Below are 24,477 nucleotides of genomic sequence, written 5' to 3'. Positions count from 1 at the left end.
AGTTTAGGTATTGGGTAGGATCAGGAATGTAGAATATGGTCATGCAGAATATGTGCTTTAGAAGTACTAATAAACAGCCAATATATTTATAATGGGCATACTAATAAGCAACTAGTTATTAGTGAGAACTTGTCCCTATTCTAAAGTGTTACCCAATCTTGTTTATGCCAGTAAAGGGGTTTACATGTACATCATAGTTGGGGCGAAAAATTGTTAGCTGATCTGGTTTTGAGTACAGTAATTTCAAAAGTTTGGGTTTGTAAGATTAAAAAATAAATAAAATAATAAAATAATATTAACAATAATAATAAAGTGTCTTATTCTCTCCCAGGCTGCATTTATTGGATAAACGATGTGTAAAAATTGTAATATTTTTTTAATATTAAATATTAATATTATTATAAAAAAAATTTATAGTAACTTTAAAAATTTATTCGATTTAATATATTTTAATACAACTTTCTATTTTAATATCAGAAATATTTTAATATGCTGATTTGATGCTCAAGAAACAATTCTTATTAATTTTGATAACAGTTGTTTTTGCTTAATATTTTGTGAATCTGTGATGCTACTTTTCAGGATTCTTTGATTAATAAAAAAATCTAAAATAAAGCGTTTATTTAAAAATAGTCTTTTGTAGCATTATAAATCTTTTGATCAATTTAGTGTGTCCTTGTTGAATAAAAAAAATTCTTGCTGATCCCAAACTTTTGAAAGGTAGTATACATTTGCATACACACTAGATTTATAGTGTATGCACAGATGTCTCGATAGTGTTCTTCTTCACTTCACTTTTTTTTTTTTTACTTCATGTGAAGCTTGCTGTCACCTGAAGTGCTGTTTTTTTTTCCCACGTAGACTGTAAAACGAACAAGGCAGAATGTGCCTTGCCATTTTTGATAAGGTATCAAGTTGAGGCAGCCTCGCTGCACAGGCTGAGATAAAACAAGCGACGTGCAATCTGTGCAGCGGTTGCCGGTGAGAATGTTAATTCAGTCGCAACTTTTTTGGTTTAATTTCCATGTTTCTGAAGATTAACAAATATTTTGTCTATCCAAGTGTCTGTTCCTGGCCCTCATTGCACAATGATGTGCCCCCGTAGAAACGTAGGTGGATGGAAGAAACAGAGCAGCTGCGTATGTGGAGCGCTTGTAGTGTTTCCCATCTGCCTTTATCTCTTTTTCTCTCTCTCGTTCTCTCAAACTCACAGGCTTTATTGCAGTTAATTATCACACGTAACTATATGTCTCTGCTTTCCAGCAATATACTCCTGGGAAAACTTGAGCCCATGACGGCACATGATTCGAAATAGCATCCCGTCAGACGCGCTGTGCGTTAACGCCTTCAGTGCTCTGCTGGCACTGTCTTTAATGGGGATGAGTGTTGTGATTAGGACGGAGGAACCAGGCGCCGTCCCCCTTTGGGATTTGAGCTCCTTTATGCAGAGCCCAGTATGCAATAAGAAGCCCCTATAGGAGTCGTCGAGCTGTATTTTTCCCATTTTGCAGGCCTGGTAGAGGGGCTAATGTCTTATTGATCCTCTCAGCGTGTAACTGGCATTAGTGTGCTCGGTACCCCCTTCCTGCTGTTTGCTTGCAGCTAGTATGACACCTCTCTTTGGACCTGGTGTTTACTTTAGCGTTGCACAGGGACGAAAGAGACCCTCTTCTGTACACTCTCATGTGTAAATCTGCACTAACGGAGATGCACTAAAGGGTTACTTAGCCAAGCAACACATTGTTTTCAAAGGCTCCGTCCACACAGATTTCACGCTAGTTATAGCATGTACCGCAGTCATGGCAACAGTTGTGGAGAAAGACATCACCGTTGGCATGGTTACAGGTCACCATTCCTCCATGGCAAGACAAGGGAAAGATGTGGACAAAGGGATATTTCTACTCTAAAGAAAAACAAGGAGTTTTTGTTGTTTTCTAGGCACTAAAAAATCTGTAATATTAATACCCCTAAATTATATTTCAGGATGTGTAATGGTGACTGAGATTAGAGGGAAAAAAGTCTCTGATACTTACCAAGGCTGCATTTATTTAAACGAAAATACAGAAAAAACAGTAATATTGTGAAATATGATGAGATTTTTGTAATATATTCTAAAATGTAATTTATACTTATGATTTTAAAACTGATTTTCAGCTTTCACATGGTCCTTAAGAAACCATACTAATATGCTGATTGGATGCTAAAGAAACATTTCTTATCATTATCAATGTTGAAAACGGTTTTATATTTTATTAATCTGTTTTCGTGTAAAACTTTATACTTCTTTTAGGTAGGACTGGGCAATATGGCAAAAAAATAAAATCTCTTTCTTTGTCAACACAAAAGCGCATTCTGTGTGAATGGCACCTAGCGATATATTCTACATATGGTCCTTCACAGAGCGCATCACACGTAGGGCTGGGTATCGAGTTCAATACTTTTTAGGCACCGACCGAATTGCCTCGATACCACCGAGTATCGAAAAACGTCTTGTCGTTCAGTACCAAATTTCGATACCTAAGGGGTTAATCTCATCACCGTCAGTGAGCCAATAATCCTGCAGCATAGGTGTGTTTGACTAGAAGCAGCGCGGCGCTGATAGATCAGTGTTTGACATCCGCAAGAGCGTTTCGAAAGCGCACAGAGCAGTCTGCTCTCTATATCGCGCAGTTTCGCTTACTTGACACAGACTGAAGCTCGCGTGACATTTCATCGTCTGCCGTCTCACTAAATGAGGACATAAACATATGAACAACAGCTCTAGAACTGCTCTGACAGTCACTTAATGAGCATTTTACCGTTTGATTTGAGTAAAACTTGCGTCATATCATATACACACAGAACTGTAAAGGTATTCCCGGAAACCCGTCAAAATAAAAGTTCGGTTTTATTTCTGCCGACACTGCGGCAGAAATAAATTACTATTATTCAGCAGAGTGTACATACTGCTACTACTAGGCTACTATTAAAATTATTAAAACTCTTATTTTTTAATTAATGATCACACAACATTTCCATGTTTTAATTTTAATAGTAAAATTTTGTTTGCCAAAATAAATAGTTTTATTTTCAATAATTTAAAAGAAAAATTAAATGAATGTTTTATGTCTTCATTTGAAAACCAGATTCAGAACACAGAATTTCTGAGGAAAAAGAAAACATTTCATAAGGCTGTTTTAAGAATAAATTTGAATAAACTAAGTAGTTTTTATGCATTCATATAATTAGACATACTACAACACAGAATTTAATAACAATAAAGCATATTGTGAAAGAAAATAAAACATCCACTTATGAAAGTGGATAAAGATTTTAAATTTCTTGAAGTCTTTAACAACCTAGAATAAATGAATAGAAATGATGATTCTGTCTGAGCTATGGGTTTTAAAACGAGCACGCACTAGTCTAAACTGAAAAATATTTGAGCTTTATTAAAATTATTTGCACTGATTAATTGTGTTGGCTATATTTTGTTCCTTTGTGCAGTGGCTCAGGAGATGAGTCTGTATACATGTCCACAAGCTGAAAAAAATAAAAACCAAAGTTTTTTGAAAATAAAAATTATAAAAAATAAAATCATGGCAAATTATTGAATTCGAATTAATAAAAAAAAAAATCGGAAAAAACACCCAGCCCTACTTTTAGGATCATTTGACAATAGACATTTCAAAGTTCATACAGTGCCCTCTAAAAGTATTGGAACAGTAAAGACAAAAATGCTCTGTTGGCTGTGGAGTCAAGACATTTGCAAATATGATTAAAAGATGAATATGAGACAAAACTACAGAATGTCACATTTTATTATTAGCCGTTTCAACACACACGTTTTACCAAATAAAAAGAACAGCACTTTTAGAGTTCATCCCACTCATTAATGTGAGCATAAGTATTGGGACAGTTGAACATAAGGCAGATATAAAAGATTAAAAGCTATTATTTAGTTGCAGATCCCTTGCGCACAATCACAGCAGTGAGTCTGTGACCCATAGACATCACCAGACTCTCATCCTTTGAAATGCTTTTCCCAGCCTTTAATGCAGCCATTCCCAATTGTTGCTTGTTTTGGGGAGTTTCTGCCTTTACTCTCCTCTTCAGCTGGTGAAATTCATGTTCAATCGGATTTAAATCTGGAGATTGACTTGGGCAATCTAAGACTTTCCATTTCTTTGCCCTTATAAATTCCTTGACTGACCTGGCAGGGTGTTTTGGGTCATTGTCCTGATGCAATATGAAGCACTTCCCAATAAATCTGGTGGCATTTTCTTGAATATTGGTAGGCAAGATGGTTTTGTACCCTTCCAAATTCATTCTGCTACTGTCATCATACATTAAGTCATCAGTAAAGTTGAGAGGGCCTGTTCCAGAAGCAGCCATTCATGCCCATGCCACGACACCACCTCCACCATGCTTTACAGATGAGGCTGTATGCTTGGGATCAATACGGTTCCCTTTTTTTCTCCACATTTTTGCTTTCCCATCACTTAGTTAAAGGTTCATCTTTGTCTCATCGGTCCATAAACACAGTTCCAAAACTCTTCTGGCTGACCTTTGTGCTTTTTTGCAAACTCTAATCTTGCCTTTCTATTTTTGGTGCTGGTCAGAGGTTTGCATCTTGCTGTGTAGCATCTGTAATTTTGTGTCAAAGTCTCCTGAGGACAGTAGATTGTCAGAGCATCACCCCAGTTTTCTGGAAGCTGTTGGTGATTTTACAGACATGTCTTTTAGGATTCATTTTCACAGCTTTTATGATGTGTCTGTCATCAACTACTGTTGTTTTCTCAGCCAATCAGGTCATTGTTGGTTGCTGGTGTCACTGGTGGTTTCCAAACTCTTGATTTCTTCATGCCCTTTGTTTTTGCTAGAGCTCTAACTGACTTCCTCCTTTTCTTTTAGCATCCAAATTGCTTGCTTTTCTCTCAAAGTCAGCTCCCTCGTCTTCATCTTGGTTTGTGTGTCATCATCGAATGCAAGATTCAGAATGCAGAAGCAATGGATATAACTGATACGACACATTCCCTGCTTTTAATATCTGAAGAATTAATGCAACAGGACACAGCTGATCACTTAGAAAGACCTGTGAGGCAACTGTTCCAATACTTATGCTCACATCAGATAGTTTTGTCTCATATTCATCGTTTAATCATATTTGTAAATGTCTTGACTCCACAGCCAACAGAGCAATTTTGTCTTTACTGTTCCAATACTTTTGGAGGGCACTGTACATTTATGCATTTATACATTATTAGGCATTTAAAGCCAATAGAACTGTTTTACAATCTCTCTCTTTTCCTGAGATTTTAATTTTGTTTGCTTGTTTACTCAAAAATTCACACCCTTCCTCTCCTTATCACAAACCTTCACAATGTGTGCAATGGTGAAAAATTAGCACAAAAGAACAAAAAGATTGAGTGGCTCAGTGTTGTTGCAGACGGTGCTGACTTCAGTGTGCAGTGATTTGTCTTATTGGCAGCCTATTTTTGAATAGGCAGAATAACCCAAACACTTTTTCATTTGAATGACCTGCACTGAACGTCTCACTCTCATGCTTCAGGGTCTGCTGGCAAAAGGTCAACGCTGCCACATAGCTTTACTGTCGCTTTCTGTTTGAAGCCATCTGAATCGACACAGATCTTCACTCTAGTTCACCTGTCTGCTGTTTCTGCCAGCACTAGAAAGATGTTATGTGACAGAGCCAAATGCACTGAGGGTACTCTGAGTTTTATTATTTGTAAATTCCCTTAAAACAAAGCAAAAGCTAATTTAGCATTCCACCCATTTTAAATAGTGTCAGGATGTTGCGATCTGGAGTATGTAGGGGTAATATTTCCAGCTGTACATCTTTAGGCAACACATTCATGTTAAATGATTCAATAGGAACAGCTCTCGAGTGAGACAACAATTCTGCTGGCGTGTCGGGCTCTTAAAGAAATTGATGGAAGATCTGTGCAAGAAGCAGATTTAATAGCCTACGGTTAAACGGTTTTGTCTTTTACTTTGTTTTGCAGAGAGCACAAGAGAACATGTGTGCTCTCTGCATGATGTGTCTTTCCTGTTAGTCCTGTTTGCTTTGGGTAGGGCAGACATATTGGCAGGAGGGCCAAAGTGATTGAATGTAGCCATGGCTACTGTATGACTGTGTCGCCATGGTGATCCAGCCTCCTGACTCGTTACTTGTTACTGCAAGATTCAGGTTCAGAAAATCCTCAAATTAATATTTTCCATGAGGTAAAATTATCTAGGTGTTCCCCAAGGGTCAGTCTTAGGCCGTCTTATATTTACTGTTACTTTTAAATGTAATGCTTCCTAGGAAGTAGTTAAAATGTTGATATGATATCAGATTAATTCATTTCAGTCTGAGGATGACCTTGATACTGTTATAGAACTGTGGTGCCAAATGAGATTGAGAATATAAAATTTTTCGTAATAAAACTGGGTTTTGTTTAGATTGATTCAGCAAGTAATCCCCATTTGAAGCAGACTTTATGGTATAGAAAAAAATGGGTGTGTGTTCATATTTATTATATAAAATGGATCAGATTTACATTCATGATGTTAGGGAAATAGTCTTATTCATTGCAGCTAAAAATGAATTAGTTTACATACTTGTTGGTTTGTTTAACAGATGGTAAGCATGCAATTGTTAATGGTCAACTATTAGGAATAGAAGCACCAGCTTGAATGTGCTTTGAACATTAATATTAATAAAGTTGGAGACAAAAAGTTTTATTTATATTTACTTTTTTAATGAAAACAAATAGGCTTTTTTCTCCTCCTCCCCCCCCCCCCCCCCCCCCCCCCCCCCTATTTAAAGGTGTTTTTGGAACTGATAATACAAATTAGTGGACAATCGAAACATGTCAGCAGACCACAGTGTTCTGCCACGGGATGAATCACGCAAACCAGCAGCACATGTGCGATATCTGTCACAGCTGCCTGAAATGAGTTTTGGTTGAGTGCCACTGAATCAGTACCAACTCTTTTGTCAAGTCAGCTGTAACTCCCTGGAGAGTAAAAAGAATGATGGACTGCTTGCTCTGTTCGCATAACTTCTTTGTGTTGAAATCATGTCATTTCAGTCTCCGTCACAATACAGTGCTGCCAATGTGGTGCTGCACATTGTGCTTGTACCGAAGTCTCAAGTAAAGTTAGAGGACAAAAGACAAGAAATTGTTACAGGGTGTGCCAGAATTACATAATGCTATCATTGTCATTATTTGTTTTTGTTTGTTTGTTTTTGCTCTCTTTTGTTTTGATTCGTCATTCTGGCGACATTGTCTATCAGTCGACATCTCAGAAAATGCTGGTAAGTTTATTTTTGTTTTCCTGAGCTTGATTGCACTTATTTTAATTTCTGTTGGATTTATTTTTCATTATTTTCATTTGTTTGATTTTCACAATGTGGCCATTTTGGTTCTTTGGTCACACACTGCAGCTTTGTGAATGCAGTGTATTGGGGTGAAGGTGTTAGAGGGTAAACCCTGGTGTAAAAACTCTGTCCTAAAGAGGATGCTTAGTGCACCACCTGCTTGATAAGTGAGCTTAAATATACCTCCTCTACCGCTACAGCTTTCCACCCCACCATTCACATATTCACTCAGTTTGTTTCTTGTCTTTTACAACTTCAAAAACCCTGGTGTGCATGCCTATGAAAGCTCGTCACTGCATATTTGTATCATTATTTTGCAATTGAAGGGCACAATTCAAAGTTTTCCAATTTCATCTAGATTGATTTGTCATCGTTTTGTGCATTTCAGCTGTATGGTGAATGATCTGTGCTTACCGCAGGAGACTGTGCGGGAACACAAGGAGTTTGCGCATTGTGCTTTGCTCGCATCAATAACGCTGTAATGGTTTACGACCGTGTGGCTTGTCGCATTTCATTGGAGACTTTTATGGGGATTTGATTTTGTTTGTGCCACCTGATCCTCATTTTGTTTGATTGTTTTCGACTGGCTTGTCGATTTTCTTTTTTGTTTGTGTTTTGTTCATGAATGCAGAATGCATTAATTACTTGATGTCTGAAAGTTAAGAATTTGATTAGCTTTTCATTTGAACTGTTTAATATTTGTGCCATCAGACTTCCTTTTAATTTTAAATTCTCTTCTTTCATTTTTGTCTTGAAAGAAATATCAGCTGCTGCCTTTAATTAGCTCATGTAACAAATACTGTTCGTCAAACAATCATCAGAATACGGGTGATGTGAATTTTTGTAACTATCATGCTGTGCTGAGGGAGCTGTTGTTAAACCCGCTGTGTGCGGCGGTACATAGATACATGGTGTTGTTGAATCACTTCCTTTTTACTTCAACTCTATATCATTCTCAGTAAGACAGTAAGACTTGCGCAGAGTTGGATTGTCAGGTGGGTTTACAAGCCTCAGAGCAGCAAAATTCAGTTATAAGCCTTGCTCTTTCTAGATGAGAGGAACTCGTATGAGTTTTTCCTCCCATGTTTGACAAACCAAGACCTCCCTTGGTCCCTAGGCAGCCCGATTTTAGAAAAAACGTTAATACTTTTTAAAGAGATATAAAGAAGAGCAAAGTGGGTTTTGGCACTGTTTTACAGTGGGGTGCGTTGTCATCAGGGCTTTTTTGGATCCGTGTACATAACTGTTTAAAAGTTTGAGGTCAGTAAGATTTTTTTTTTTTTTTTATGTTCTCAATAGAATGATATTCACTTATGGTCACCAAGGCTGCATTTATTTGATCATATTTATAATTAACAGTAATATTGTGAAATATTATTACAATTTAAAATAACTGCTTTCTGTTTTAATATGTTTAAAATATGTAATTTATTCCTAAATAAATACATACAAATCTCACTGACCCAAACTTTTGAACAATATTGTAAATCTTAGTTTTGTCACAACAGTGTTTACTTTTTTTTTTTTTTGTAGTCTACTCCATTGCACCTGGCAGCCGGATACAACCGAGTCCGAATAGTTCAGCTTCTCCTGCAACATGGCGCTGATGTTCACGCTAAAGATAAAGGGTAGGTCTGCTTATGTCTCCTTTTTTTTCCTTACTTTCCGGTCTCAATCAGCTATTTAACTTTTTTTCACTCTAGTAAAAGCTTTGGATCATTATTATTATTTAGTCATTTAGCAGACGCTTTTATCCCAAGCGACTTACAAATGAGGACAACAGAAGCAATCGTTGTAGTATTAAAACAACTAAAACTGATCCAAAACTAACAGCTAAAACTTTATAAATGCTACCTATACACATTTTAAAAATAAAGAAATTAAATAAAAATGACAAATGCATACAACAAAATTTCAAACCTTAACATTTAAATGAAAAAAAATTAAAAATAAAGCTAAAAACAATTCAAAATATTAAGGAATAAGAGTATAATAATGATTCTAACATAACACTAAGCCAAACACCAAAAAACAACTATATGCATGTATATGTACAACCACACACACATACATACATACATAAATACATACAAATGTATACATTTATAAATTCAATATAAATATATATATATAAATATATATAATTTCCATTTAGTTTGTTGAAGTATTAAAATAACTCAAATTAAATAAAACTAAAACTTAATAAAAGACCTGTACAGACATAATAAATTCAGACTTTATTTAACTAAAAGATAACAAATACAAATCACGACAGTATAGTTTATCAGTAATCCTAAGAAATAAAACTGCCAAACACACATGCTAAAAACAACAACAACTTACTTACACATAGTAAGAAATGGTTATAAAAACTGAAACAGAAGTGAAACAAGTAGTAGAAAAGAGGAGAAATAAAAAGTGATACTTATATCCTTTGCCGGTGTCTCTGTCGATGGTCTTTACACTCTTTGGTCGTCACACTAAGAGGCCTTCACACGACAACTGCCGCGGTAAACTAAGCTTTTTTTTATACCCATCTAACAAAATAATAATTGAATTTAGCTGGACACACTTTCCTTATTTTTCCACAACAAATGGCCAAGCAAGCACAGACACTGACAAGATACACGAGACAGAATGAGACCAAACGCAATATCAGCACGTCTCCACACAGATTCACTCAATAGCCTTCCTTTGTCCATATATTACTTAAAGGAAAAGCACATTTTTGGTGTAAATGATTTTGTGTGTGTTTTTTGTTCTTGTGATTCCTAGTGGTCTTGTTCCTCTACACAACGCCTGCTCATATGGACACTACGAGGTCACAGAGCTACTGCTAAAGGTAAGGACAAAAACCTGAATGGGTGTGCACGTATAATTTAGTGTGACCTGTGTGGAAGACAAACAATGCTGTTTCCAGTTAAGCTGCTTGTCCTAAGCGGGCACAATGCAATGAAGCATTGATTCAAAATCCTGCTTTACTTACTATATATTTAAATAATATATAGTACTATACTTTATATTTTGTCCATGCTATGCAGTGTTTTGGGCATCACTGTGGAGAGAATACGAGTTATTTTAGAATTATTTATAGACTATTGTATTATATATTATTTTGAATTTTTAGTGACAAATTCAGTGTATGTCCTGCATGCAGTTTCAATCTACATGTCCTGTCAGAGTTCACTCTGTTTCCGTGCAAACACAAACTCCCCCGTGAGCTTGAAGTTCCTTAGAGTATGGCCTTTAAGCCCAGCTTCCTTTATTTACAAAGCTGTTATATGGAACACTATGCTCATGGTGTGTTCTCCCATGCTCAGTGTGTCAACAGAGCCCTGCGGAGTGGCCAATCTGTCTCTACAACAATGTTTGGAGTTTGATTCGCAGTAGAACAGAGTATTCTCAGCCTCAGGAGAGCTTATCACAATATCAGTAGCTCCCCAGATCTCCTTAAGCCCTCTCAATCATTATATTCGATTAAATGTGTTGTGCAATGATCAGAAAGACAATTAAGAATCCTCTTATCGTACACAGCTGCATTGTGAACACCTGACGTTATCTTCATGTTGCTGAGTTTCTCAGGAGCTTTTGTTTCACTCCTCTTATTTGCTGCTCAAAAGAATCTCTCTCTGTTTTAAAAGGATAATTCACCCAAAAGAGATTTTCTTATTCACCCTCATGTCATGAAACACAAAAGGAGAAATTTAGCAGAATGTTTTCCACAATGAAAGTGTATGGTGGCCAGGTTCTGTCAAGCTTCAAGTCCATCCATTAGATCTTTGTAAAAAAAAAGACTGAAATTTAACTGAAAATCCACCTCATATATTTAAAAATGGCCAGTCAAAACATGTCACATCAGTTGTCACTGGTTTTCATGTTTTAATGGGGCATGAACTAGTCTAATATTTTATTTAGCATTTGATGGTAGATAGGAATTCGAAATAGTAAAGAAAAAAGCATTTTAGGCGATCTATCCCTTTAATCATTTTGTACTGTTTACCCCTTGCCTCTGAGTGCAAGTCTCCGTTTTGGAAAACTGCCATTTTCTAAAAATGTATTCCGATATTCTTTTCCCTCAGTGCTATTAACTCTTCTTCTGGGGCATAGTAGACTCCCTAATAGATAGAAATTCTTAATCTATGCTAAAACTGCTCTAACTGCTCAAGCGGAACCGCATAATGTTCTCTCGATGTATTTGAAAATGAATCTGGGCTGTCAGAGTTGCCACCATCCTTTCAGTGTGATCTCACCCTGAATGTTTTTCTGTAGCATGGGGCGTGCGTTAATGCCATGGACCTCTGGCAGTTCACCCCTTTGCACGAGGCTGCCTCCAAGAATCGCGTGGAAGTGTGTTCCCTGCTGCTGAGTCACGGAGCCGATCCCACGCTGGTCAACTGCCATGGGAAGAGTGCGGTGGACATGGCCCCAACCCCAGAACTCAAAGAGCGGCTCACATGTGAGTTTAGATGGCATATATTGCCTTATAAAACAGCCTTGTTCCTTATTGCTTAAGAGTGAATTAAAGACAACATACTGGGATCTTTCACCATTGCTCAGCATAAGTGGCATCAAAGCCAACAAAACTCATCCTGCTTGTTCACCTTGCAAGTGTAAGTGAGCTAGACGCGACTTGGCTCTGATTGTTCCTGCCACATTCTCACTGGCACCGAGACAGACACATCAAGGTTTAGAGAAAGACGACTTTAAACATACACTCGTTCTGCATTATTCAAGCGCAGTGGAGGCTGAGCTCCAATCTGCTGAGGTTGGCAGGCGAAGTCGTTATATATTTTGCCTGTGAATTCTCCATCTGGCTTCTCCCAGTGTGGGGTGGAGTGATGTAGTTTTGACTGAAACTTTACACAATTTGCTGCTTAAAGATTTTCCTTTATGTAGAATTTGTGTTTGAGCTTGTGCTGCAAGTATTTTAGAATGCAAACTCTTGTTGTAATATTATTCACTTTTGATAGTGTCTGGTAAATTAAAAATATTATATAAATAAATGAAAATATAAATCAATTCTAATAATATTTCTATAATTACATAATAGATAATATACTATATAAATGAATAAAGTACAATATTTATTTCTCAGTTCTCCGTCCTTATTAATTGCTCAAGCTGTGATCCAAGAGTGCTAATATTTAATACACCAGTTAAATATCATCTTCAATACTCCTTTTGTGTTTGTTTGGGGATATGCAAAGCTTCATACTTTGACTTCTTTTAAAACAATTTTAATAATTTGACAAGTTTGTATGAAACTACTCAATATTAATTTACTTGTTTAAAAAAGAAATTAAAATTATGATTGAAAAATGAATTATTTTCATACTGTGGCTGATACTATTTTTGCTGATTTTGTGTAAAAATCAGTACAATACAAAATAAATTTAATCGTTTTAACAAATTAATTCTTTTAACCGTTTTAAGTGCTTCAAGTTAAGCATTTTAACATTATAATGTACAGTATGAAAATGTATGTTCATTTAAAGATTGCATTTAACAGTGTTTTTACAGATTAACTGTTGGCAGATGATGGCAGAGGACATTTAATTGTTGTAATTGCAATGTTTTGTTACATATCAGCACGACAGGGATTACCGTTGGCCGAATCCCAGCTGTCCTCGTTCAGTAAAACAGCTCTCATGTAGATGGAATAATGTTCTCTCTTTGCTGTTCTTGTGAGCAGAAGCATTACAAATTGAATGCGCATAATTCATTCAATCAGGTCAGGAGATTCAGTCATACATTTTAGATATCCTAACTCAATTTTTTGCTGCCGTAAAGCCAGATTGCATTGTAGCTGTGAAGCTTCAATTACTTTTTTCACGCTTTGTCTTGATGAATTATGTCTACCAACGGCTTCTGTCAGAGCGTCTTGCATCACCTCTCTAAATATTCTTTTTTTCCTCCGGTGCAGACGAGTTTAAGGGCCACTCTCTTCTTCAGGCGGCACGGGAAGCAGACATGACCAAGGTGAAGAAGACCCTGGCTTTGGAGATCATCAACTTCAAGCACCCACAGACGAACGAAGCGGCACTGGTGAGCCCCTGCTGATTCACTTCAAAGCTCACCAGCTGAGACATCAGGTTGAAAGCAGATGTTAAAGGGATAGTGCAAAAATAAAATTCCTGTCATCATTTACTCACCTTCATGTCATTCCATACCTCTATGAATACATTTTTTATTCCTTAAAACACAACAGATATTTAGACAGGATGTCCACGCTGCTCTGTTCTATGCAGTGATAGTGAATGGTGTTACCAAAAAGATTTAGCAGTGAACTGTAGCCCTTACAAGGCCTCTTTCCTGTGTTTCAGCACTGTGCTGTCGCTTCACCTCACCCAAAACGAAAACAGGTCACCGAATTGCTGCTACGGAAAGGAGCCAACGTCAATGAGAAGAACAAAGAGTGAGTGAATGTTCTTGTCAAGTGTTTATCAAATGGCAAATGTTTATCCCCTTAAGACTGATGCTAAGGTCTGTCTTTCTTTCTCATTATCTTCTGTTATATTCTCCTTATTCCCTGTGCAGCTTCATGACGCCTCTCCATGTGGCAGCAGAACGGGCGCACAATGACATCATGGAGGTTTTGCAGAAACACGGGGTGAAGGTACATACCTGCATTTGCTCTTGAGTGCCTACAGAGCAAGATACACACACACATTTACACACCTGGCACCTCGCTTCACTCTCCGGCACTCACAATATAGTCTACCTTAAAGGGATAGTGTACTGAAAAATTGTCAACGTTTATTTACCCTTTGGAAACCTGTATTCTGGGAAGAAAGAAGAGATTTTTTGATTTTTTTTTTCTCTTGCCATTTAACAACAGCTCAGGTCAAAGAGAGGGAGGTAATTGGCTATTTAAAATAGATTATGATTTTTTTTGGTGCAAGCACCATTGACTGACATTATAAGTGGTCTACTGGGGAAAAAAAGTGTAGAATATGGCCCCTCTACAGAACCACAGCATTTTTTTTTGTCTGTTCTCACCTGAGCTGAGAAAAATCAGTTCAGTGGAGCAGCATTTCTGTCACATCTACTGTTGTGTGCTGTTGAGTCATCACGTTCCTGCTATAAGAGGAAAAGAAAGAAGAATGAGCTTTGCCAACACTGCACTTCTGCACTGCTTTTTTTTTTTTTGTCAAGAGTAATTTGCCTGCTTATCAGTTTTAAGATAATTGGCTTTGAGGTGGAAGAGCTCATCATCAGTATGGAAGTGTTTATATGCTAACATCTTCCCAATTAGCTGTCAAACATTTATCACTCTGTTTACAAAGATACTTCAGCAGATTGGTCTCTTACTTGAAATCTGATCAATAGAGTTGGGAATCATGAACTTGTTCTGATTCAGAATTTTTTTTTTTGTCAACTTAGTTTTGTTGATTTAAAAATATTGAAATCACTTGCATTTTAGGAAGTTTGTTTGTTATTTTTTCTTTAACATTTGCATTCTTCCACTAATGCAGATGGAGCTGCATAAAAAATGCATAAATTATGCAAAACATCAGAGCAAACCTGGCAATAGATTTGTTTGTTTTTTTTGTCGGATATGCACAGGAATGAAAACTTAAATTGCCTGATTTATTGTTTCCCATAATTAATCATTTGGCGCTTCGGTGTGTGTAGAGAAAAGTTGCCTTCTACATTTTTTCCACAGACCTGGCACATTTGACATCCCTCACAGACAAACTAAATCCAAACTATTGGTTTAGATGAGATAATGAAGACAGCACAGTTTGCTAGATGAAATAAATTTGAAAACATGAAAAGGTTCTAAGCTCTTTCGAGAATTGTATTGCCTAAAACTATTTTGATTCTTATTTGTTTTTCCGATGTACTCTGAAATGACCTCATTTCACAACAGGCTGCTGAGGAATTTAAATGTATTCTAAATATTCTGAACCATTTAAAAGTTTAGGGTCTGTAAAATAATACTTGTTTTCAGCAAGGATGCGTTAAATTGATCAGAAGTGACAGTAAAAACATTTATAATGTTACAAATACTGTTCTTTTGAACTGTCTATTCATAAAAGAATCATGAAAAATGTCATGGTTTCCACAAAAATATCAAGCAGCACAATTTTTTTCAACTGTGATGATAAATGTTTCTTGAGCACCAAATCAGCATAATATTTGAATGGTTTCTAAAGGATCATGTGACACTAAAGACTGGAGTAATGGTAGAGGATTCAGCTTTGCCATCACAGGAATAATCTTTTTAAGAATAATATTTCACAATATTACTGTTTTTACTGTATTTGTATTTAATTGTTGTTTTTACTTTTGTATTGTATTTATCCTCTTTTTTTAAAGCTCTCTATGTTTCTGTAATACATTTTAAAGGATAAATCTTGCACATTTAAAGGAAGTGTCAAAGTGTCTGGTGAAAGTGAATGGGTATATTGCCTCGGTCTCACAGCTGGACTGTGTCAGAGAAACTGGAGGACGTTTACGAGCTACATCAGTCATGTCATTACCTTTCCAGAGCAGAGAGGGGTAAAAGACTTCCAAATCAATGGAGCTCTTTCAGAGAGCCAAATCAGATAAGCATCGACTAACTGATCAGGTATTCAGCTACCGCCTTGGCTGAGAGCATCCAATAGCCGATACTCCTGTAAATAATCTCATCCAGTCTGCCATCTTTGTTCGAGCCGAGAGTGTATCTAAAGGGCCTCCCCGTTCATCAAACTTGCGTGTCCTACTTTCACGCAAGGTTGTATTATCAAGAGGTCCTCTTCATTGATGCCGTGTGGCTCTTTTATGCTGCCTGGATCAGCTTGATTTTCAAAGCCGACCTCCCTTGTGCTCGCATCCCAGCTCTTCTGCATGATAAATAAACGGAGGCTGACCGGCTGTAAACCCGAATTCCATCATTCAATCATCAGCCAGCATCCATCTGTTGCAGTACGACCCCTCGGAAACGCATCCGATCGTTAACTGGTGTTGCGACCCAGCTCGCTGCCAAACTTCAGCGGCCAGACTTAAGTGACATTAATGGACTGGATAATTAGTCAGGCTGGAGGTTCAAAGACAAGAGGCTATTGTAGCTAGTGTGTGTTTACAGACCATGTGTGAACCAGTAAACAGATGGTGCAGAAGCTTTGTGTTAATAAGAAGAGCAGGAAGCATGAAGAATAAAGCTGTCTAAACACAGTTACTGAGAAAATCAGCTGACGGTGGAAGCTGCTTATTAGCTGAAGATCTAGACTGATATGTGTAGCTTTGTTCAAACTGACAGGAAAATATATTTTTGGTATAAACTGTTCGACTGAAATCTGTTTAGCAGTTTATCGCTCTGGACAGGACAAAATTCACATTTAACCTGATTTGTACACTACCGTTCAAAAGTTTGAGGTCAGTAAAATTTTTAAATGTAATGAAAGATTGAAAGAATGTCTCTCATGCTTAATAAGGCTGCATTTGCTCAAAAATACAGTAAAAAAAATAGTGATATTCTGAAATATTATTGCAATTTAAAATAAAACTTAGTGTAATTTATTTCTGTGATGCAAAGCTGGATTTTCTGCAGTCTGAAGACTCCAGTCTTCATGATCTCATGTTGTCGCATAATCTTTCAGAAATCATTCTAATATGCTGATTTGCTGCTAAAGAAACATGTTGAAATGTTGAAAACAGTTGTCCTGCTTAATATTTTTGGAGAAGACAAGGCTATATGAAATCCTGCAAGCATAACTTATTTGCAAAGAACATTTTTAACATTCAGCATACTCTGATGTAAGCATCCTTTCACCGATGAAATTTCATTTTCAGTTTTTCACAAAATGAATGTTCGTGCATTATTATCAGTCACGTTTATTTTAAAACAAATCAGAATTGGTTGTAGTGTGAACAAAGCCATTGTGTGTTTGATGTGGAGAACTGCGTCATGTGCATTTTTCACATACAGTAAAGCATGATTTTGCTGAGAGTTTGAGTTTTTAAAAAAAGTAAGTTTGAGACAGAATAATGAACTGTAGTCGCGCCATACACGTCCCTTTCTTTCTTCGCTGAGCAGTGTTGATAGTCTTTGAAGGAGCGTGGAAGTTTCCCAGGGGCTTGTCTGATTAATTCATATTTGTGTTCATTTCAAAAGAGGCCAAGTCTTGCTCTGTGGGCTGCGTTCAGATGTGCTCTTCACTGATCAGTGAGGAGGAGGAGATTTCAGTCTGCTCACTTCCTTTCCATAATTTTTTTGTGTTTGTTTATAGATGAATGCTGTTGACACGCTGGGTCAGACGGCGTTGCACCGGGCGGCTCTGGCAGGACACTTGCAGACTTGCAGGCTACTGTTGAGTTATGGAGCCGACCCCACCATCGTCTCCCTGCAGGGCTTCACAGCCGCACAGATGGGCAATGAAGCTGTACAGCAGATACTAAACGGTACAGACTGAATCTGGGGTTTGGGAATGTTTATTTGGGCTTTGATATTATGCATTAACAGTTATGGAAATTCACGGTAATTTATGCTTGTCTGTTAGAAAACATTCCAGTGAGGAATTCAGACGTGGATTATAGACTCTTAGAAGCAGCAAAAGCAGGAGACATGGACACTGTGAAGGTGAGAGGCACCTTAATTTGGTTTCAAACTAATCAACTAGTTGACCACCAGTCAACCAAACAAAATCTGTGGTGATCTGGTGGAGCCAAGATATAACATGAAACTGTTAAAAAAAAAAAATTCTAGAAAGAGAAATTTGGGCAACTATTTTTCTTTTTTGTTAGAAACCTTAACTCATTTGAGAGACAGAGATGCTTGTAATAACCTTTATGACTGCTTTCATTAGTGTAGTGCTACAAAGCAGCTCCAGGTTATATAGAGATGAAAACATATCTGCGGTTATGGATATTGAATTTTTTTTAATATGCTTTTGTCTGGAACAAAAATACCCTGAATGAGTTTAGTTTCTTTACCCCAGACAATGAAACTTTTCTTAAATGTGTTTTGTTCCGTACTCATGACCTTGAACAAGGTAGATTTAAGAAGACCTCACCTTCGAGTGTGTGTGTGTGTGTGTGTGTGTGTGTGAGAGAGAGAAACGCTGAGCCAGCATGCACAAAAACCGCAGGATCCTGTTACATACACTTCAGTCTAAAGTTTGGAATTTTTAGTTTTTTTAATACTATACACTATCATTCAAACATTTGTGGTCAGTCTTTTTTTTTTTTCTTTTTTTTTTTGAGAGAGAGAGAAAATTTATTATACTTGCTGAATAATGTTTTTCGGGGCACAAGGGCACTTCAAATTGTTCAAAAGCAACAGTAAAGAAAAGGTTACAAAAGTTTATCTCTAATAAATACTTTATTAAAATTTATCTCTAATAAATACTGTTCTTTTTCTATTTGTCAACAAATCCTGAAAACTGAAAAAAATTATCACATTTTTAAATAAAAATATTAGCAGCAACACCAATGAACACCAAATCAGCATATTAGAATGATTTCTGAAGGATCATGTGATGCTGAAGACTGGAATAATGGCTGCTGAACATTTAGCGTAGTTATCACAGGAATAAATTACATTTTAAAATATAAAACGCTTAAAATAGAAACAGTTATTTTAAATTGTAATATTTCACAATATTACTTTTTTTACTGTATTTGATAACTGCAGTCTTGGTGAGCATAAGAGACTTCTTGAACAGCTTTTTGAACTGTAGTGTATGTCACTACTAATAAGCTACTCCTAAATGTAACAGAAATTTAAATTAATAATTCATTAAAATTAATGTTATAACAGTTATAAATGATGATTAATGTAAATACAATGTGTTAGTCAAGTCTACAAAAGTGCTATGAATAATTTAAGCATAAGTCTTTAGATCAAAAGCTTTATAAGCTCAAACTTTTTGACTGCTAATATAAGCCTGAAGTGATTTAGAAACCGATGATAAAAATGTCTGAATGGATGGATGCCTTTGATGCGATCAGATCCTCATTATCTGAAAGCCTCATTATGCGTAAAGTAATTAGATCAGAGCACCAATTAGACTTTTGTCAGCCAATTAATCAGAATCTCTACTGACGCTTGCCATAATTCTGGCCTGCTACCCTATAAAAGCAGATCAAATGAAATTAATTCTTGGATGTATTTAAACACTCGTCACTAAAATAAAGTGATGTATTTGCTATATGAAATCAAGCATTTGGTTTAATGTTGTTTGGTTTTGTCTTGCACAGCAACTTTGCTCCCCTCAGAATGTGAACTGTCGAGACCTGGAGGGTCGTCACTCCACTCCACTCCACTTTGCCGCCGGCTACAATCGCGTGACTGTAGTTGAGTATCTTCTGCACCACGGCGCCGATGTTCACGCCAAAGACAAAGGGTGAGATTTCTTGCTGTTCTTGCTCAGAAACTCCCTCCGTTGTGGAGTGAACCTCATTAACAGTCAGCGCATGAGTTAATAGCACCAGGACATAATCTTTAATGTTCTTGTCACTATTTATCTCAAATTCCCTGTCTGTTGGCAGAGGTTTGGTGCCGCTGCATAACGCCTGCTCGTACGGCCATTACGAAGTGGCGGAGCTGCTGGTGAGACACGGAGCGTCTGTCAATGTGGCCGACCTGTGGAAGTTCACTCCGCTGCACGAGGCGGCGGCCAAGGGCAAATACGAGATCTGCAAACTTCTTCTGAAGGTACTGTCATCACAACTCCTGCTGGCTGAACACTGACCTTCTCACGTCACTCAGCATACTTGTTAATTCAAGAGATATCTCTTTTTAGACGTCTGACAGCCTGGAGTTGTTAAGGGTTTTTATCACACTGTAAAGTTTTTAAATGCAGTGTGAACCGCTGCAGGGGCTTCAGGATTATCACCGTTGAGCAGACGTCGGTTTTAATGCTGTCTTGCTTTCATCGTACTTCAGGTTACTGTCACAGAGAGGTTCAGCTTCAGAGCTGTAAAGAATATGCACATTAGACTTCAACCAAACATGTCACTTTGTTTCCTGAAGTAGAACTGCTGAGGTTGGCTTTGGTAGAAACTGCAGAAAAGAAATGTACTTTTCTCATCCACTGAATCTAAAACTGTAACTGATTTTGATGGCAATGATTTTCTGATTCAGATATACAGTCAGGTCCATAAATATTGGGACATCGACACAATTCTAACATTTTTGGCTCTATACACCACCACAATGGATTTCAAATGAAACGAACAAGATGTGCTTTAACTGCAGACTGTCAGCTTTAATTTGAGGGTATTTACATCCAAATCAGGTGAACGGTGTAGGAATTACAACAGTTTGCATATGTCCCTCCCACTTGTTAAGGGACCAAAAGTAATGGGACAGAATAATAATCATAAATCAAACTTTCACTTTTTAATACTTGGTTGCAAATCCTTTGCAGTCAATTACAGCCTGAAGTCTGGGATGCATAGACATCACCAGACGCTGGGTTTCATCCCTGGTGATGCTCTGCCAGGCCTCTACTGCAACCGTCTTCAGTTCCTGCTTGTTCTTGGGGCATTTTCCCTTCAGTTTTGTCTTCAGCAAGTGAAATGCATGCTCAATCGGATTCAGGTCAGGTGATTGACTTGGCCATTGCATAACAGTCCACTTCTTTCCCTTCAAAAACTCTTTGGTTGCTTTTGCAGTATGCTTTGGGTCATTGTCCATCTGCACTGTGAAGCGCTGTCCAGTGAGTTCTGAAGCATTTGGCTGAATATGAGCAGATAATATTGCCCGAAACACTTCAGAATTCATCCTGCTGCTTTTGTCAGCAGTCACATCATCAATAAATACAAGAGAACCAGTTCCACTGACAGCCATACATGCCCTGCCATGACACTACCACCACCATGCTTCACTGATGAGGTGGTATGCTTAGGATCATGAGCAGTTCCTTTCCTTCTCCATACTCTTCTCTTCCCATCATTCTGGTACAAGTTGATCTTGGTCTCATCTGTCCATAGGATGTTGTTCCAGAACTGTGAAGGCTTTTTTAGATGTCGTTTGGCAAACTCTAATTTGGCCTTCCTGTTTTTGAGGCTCACCAATGGTTTACATCTTGTGGTGAACCCTCTGTATTCACTCTGGTGAAGTCTTCTCTTGATTGTTGACTTTGACACACATACACCTACCTCCTGGAGAGTGTTCTTGATCTGGCCAACTGTTGTGAAGGGTGTTTTCTTCACCAGGGAAAGAATTCTTCGTTCATCCACCACAGTTGTTTTCCGTGGTCTTCCGGGTCTTTTGGTGTTGCTGAGCTCACCGGTGCGTTCCTTCTTTTTAAGAATGTTTCAAACAGTTGTTTTGGCCACGACTAATGTTTTTGCTATCTCTCTGATGGGTTTGTTTTGTTTTTTCAGCCTAATGATGGCTTGCTTCACTGATAGTGACAGCTCTTTGGATCTCATCTTGACAGTTGACAGCAACAGATTCCAAATGCAAATAGCACACTTGAAATGAACTCTGGACCTTTTATCTGCTCATTGTAATTGGGATAATGAGGGAATAACACACACCTGGCCATGGAACAGCTGAGAAGCCAATTGTCCCATTACTTTTGGTCCCTTAACAAGTGGGAGGCACATATGCAAACGGTTGTAATTCCTACACCGTTCACCTGATTTGGATGTAAATACCCTCAAATTAAAGCTGACAGTCTGCAGTTAAAGCACATCTTGTTCGTTTCATTTGAAATCCATTGTGGTGGTGTATAGAGCCAAAAATGTTAGAATTGTGTCGATGTCCCAATATTTATGGACCTGACTGTATTCACAATGTCTTGCATTTGATTTGATTCTGATTCGAAATCAATTAAGTTTGGAGTAATTCATTTGCTGGGTATTAAAATCAGTTCTCTTTGATCTATTGCTTTACAGGGAACTGAAATATTAATGGACCTTAACTATTAGATTCAGTACTTGTGGCCTAAAGATGCAATTTGATCAAGAGTTTTCTTAAAAGTAAACATTCTTCAAATCATTTTTCAAAAAAAAAAATTGTGACATTTAAAAACACATTAAAACATTAAAGCAATAAAATATTAAATAAATGTGAAGGTTTATTTATGTTTGTAAAAAAAATATATAAACATAAGTATGCATAAACAATTAATATTTATACATTTATACCAGCAGATGCATTTTATATATTTTACAATACATAACATATATACACACACACTGTATTTGTATATACTATGTTTATGTTTAGAGAAATCTCAAAAAATGATTGAGCACTGATCATTTAATGAATAAATCCTCAGAGAGATCTTAACAGTGCTAAGTGCTAAGTCAGCCTTCAGGCTTCTCTGTGGATCTGCGCTCAATGTCCTTATCTCTTTCAGCATGGAGCAGACCCCACCAAGAAGAATCGGGACGGAAACACTCCATTGGACATGGTGAAGGAGGGGGACACAGATATCCAGGACTTGCTGAGAGGAGATGCAGCGCTTTTGGATGCCGCCAAAAAAGGCTGCCTGGCCCGGGTCCAGAAACTGTGCAGCTTGGAAAACATCAACTGCAGAGACACACAGGGACGCAACTCGACTCCGCTGCACCTGGCAGGTAATGAAAAATCATTCTGCGGCCTTCTGAGCCATCGCTTTCAACATAGAAACGAGAGCACTTCTCTCCTTCAAATGGAAAAATCTAGCTGTACATCATCCAGAGAATTGCGTTTCTACAAAAGCATTGAAGCAGTGTGTGAGATATCATCCCACCCCAGAGGTGAGGCAAGGAAACCCACAAGGAAAGAAAGGGGGACATGTTGAATTAAATCTTGGCTCTCATCCCTTTCTGAGCGCTGTGTAAGCCTAGCTTCCAGGCAGGGATTCAAAGGCTTCCTTGCCAAATATTAAATCTGTCTAAGACTTCCACACGGTTCGTACCGTCACCGACATTTACATGCACAACAATATTCTCCGTATGGCTCATGTCCCTGATAAAGTCTTATTCAGAATAATCTCTTTATGTGAGTCTTCCCCATCTTATTCATGGGTGTTCTTGTATTTGTGAGACTATGTTTAAGTTTTCCAGAGTCGTTCACATTCACGTGCACGTACGTTGTAGCTATGAAAAAAAAACTTTTTAGATAACCCTTTAAACAATACAGATTATTTCAAAGCAGCTTCACAGTAATAAAATGATAAATAACAATCATTGATGCAAAGGTTTTCAAATATAATACAAATTCAAATTGCTTTAAAGCAGCTCTGAAAAGACAATAGTGTCATTATTCAGCTCAGCTCAGATTTGGTTCCACAGTGTAAAGTTAATTATGAAACAAGTTCAGTTCAGCTATAAGAAGCTCTACAGAAGACATTAGCAATAGAGTTCTTATCTGTGACTTATTCAGAAGAATTTTATTTAATATTATAGAATATGTTGGAGCCAAAGCCGTGCATATTATTATTTTGTCGTTGTTTATTTTATAGTTTTTTTTTTATTTATTTTTTTTTTATTATTTATAAAGAGTAAACATAGTAAACATGCAGTTGCAGCTGTAAAGTTTGAAGCACATGACTATTATAAATAATAATATTGTCACACTCTGCCCGGGAGCACGGAAACACGGAGACCAGGAGACGAGGAATTCACAAACACGAGAATCTTTAATCCAACGAGGAGCATGGGAGGCACAGGAAACACATCACGGACAGGGAAGACAATTTCACCGACCGACAAAACTAACTGAAAGGACTGGGGCTTATAAACACAGGATAACGAGGGAACTAATGAGACACACCTGGGATCAAATTAACAATTAACATGAGGGAGAAACTGGGTCACAGAACACATGGGGAGCAAAAACACAACAAAAACAGGTCCAAGATCCTGACATATCGCCCCCCTCCCGGAAGGTGCGTCCTCGCACCATAGAAACATCCAAAGGGGAGGGGCGGGTGGGAACTAGGGAGGCGGCTCAGGAGGAGGACGGATACCCGGGAGGGGGCCAGCAGACAGAGACCAAGGCGGTGACGAAGGAGGGAGGAGCCAGGGAAGAGACAGGAGGGACCCGGAGCAGGAGGCGCTCAGCTGGACCCAGGCCACAGCCGTGAAGATGGCCCACGGTGGAGCCGACGGAGGGAGGAGCCATGGAGGAGGGATGGCCGCCGACTCCAGGGGGCCGACCAATGGCGGCGGAGCAGGTGGTG

The 24,477-nt window shown here is 37.8% G+C and overlaps 1 protein-coding gene across 1 annotated transcript in view; it reads left to right on the top strand.

Moving 5' to 3' along the window:
* The window catches only part of LOC306855852 (poly [ADP-ribose] polymerase tankyrase-1), a 125,625-nt gene that overhangs the window by 76,636 nt on the left and 24,512 nt on the right, over positions 1–24,477 (top strand). Inside the window, exons 6-16 of the mRNA XM_079394772.1 lie at positions 8,900–8,994; positions 10,142–10,208; positions 11,636–11,822; positions 13,290–13,411; positions 13,690–13,781; positions 13,904–13,982; positions 17,584–17,755; positions 17,854–17,933; positions 19,553–19,698; positions 19,844–20,009; positions 22,669–22,888. Of these exons, the coding sequence (XP_079250898.1) occupies positions 8,900–8,994; positions 10,142–10,208; positions 11,636–11,822; positions 13,290–13,411; positions 13,690–13,781; positions 13,904–13,982; positions 17,584–17,755; positions 17,854–17,933; positions 19,553–19,698; positions 19,844–20,009; positions 22,669–22,888 (1,426 nt within the window). The remainder of the gene's footprint in view (positions 1–8,899; positions 8,995–10,141; positions 10,209–11,635; positions 11,823–13,289; positions 13,412–13,689; positions 13,782–13,903; positions 13,983–17,583; positions 17,756–17,853; positions 17,934–19,552; positions 19,699–19,843; positions 20,010–22,668; positions 22,889–24,477) is intronic.

The sequence above is a fragment of the Barbus barbus genome (assembly GCF_936440315.1).
Source record: "Barbus barbus genome assembly, chromosome: 36".
Lineage (NCBI taxonomy): Eukaryota > Metazoa > Chordata > Actinopteri > Cypriniformes > Cyprinidae > Barbus > Barbus barbus.
This window is presented reverse-complemented; position numbering and strand designations above follow the sequence as displayed.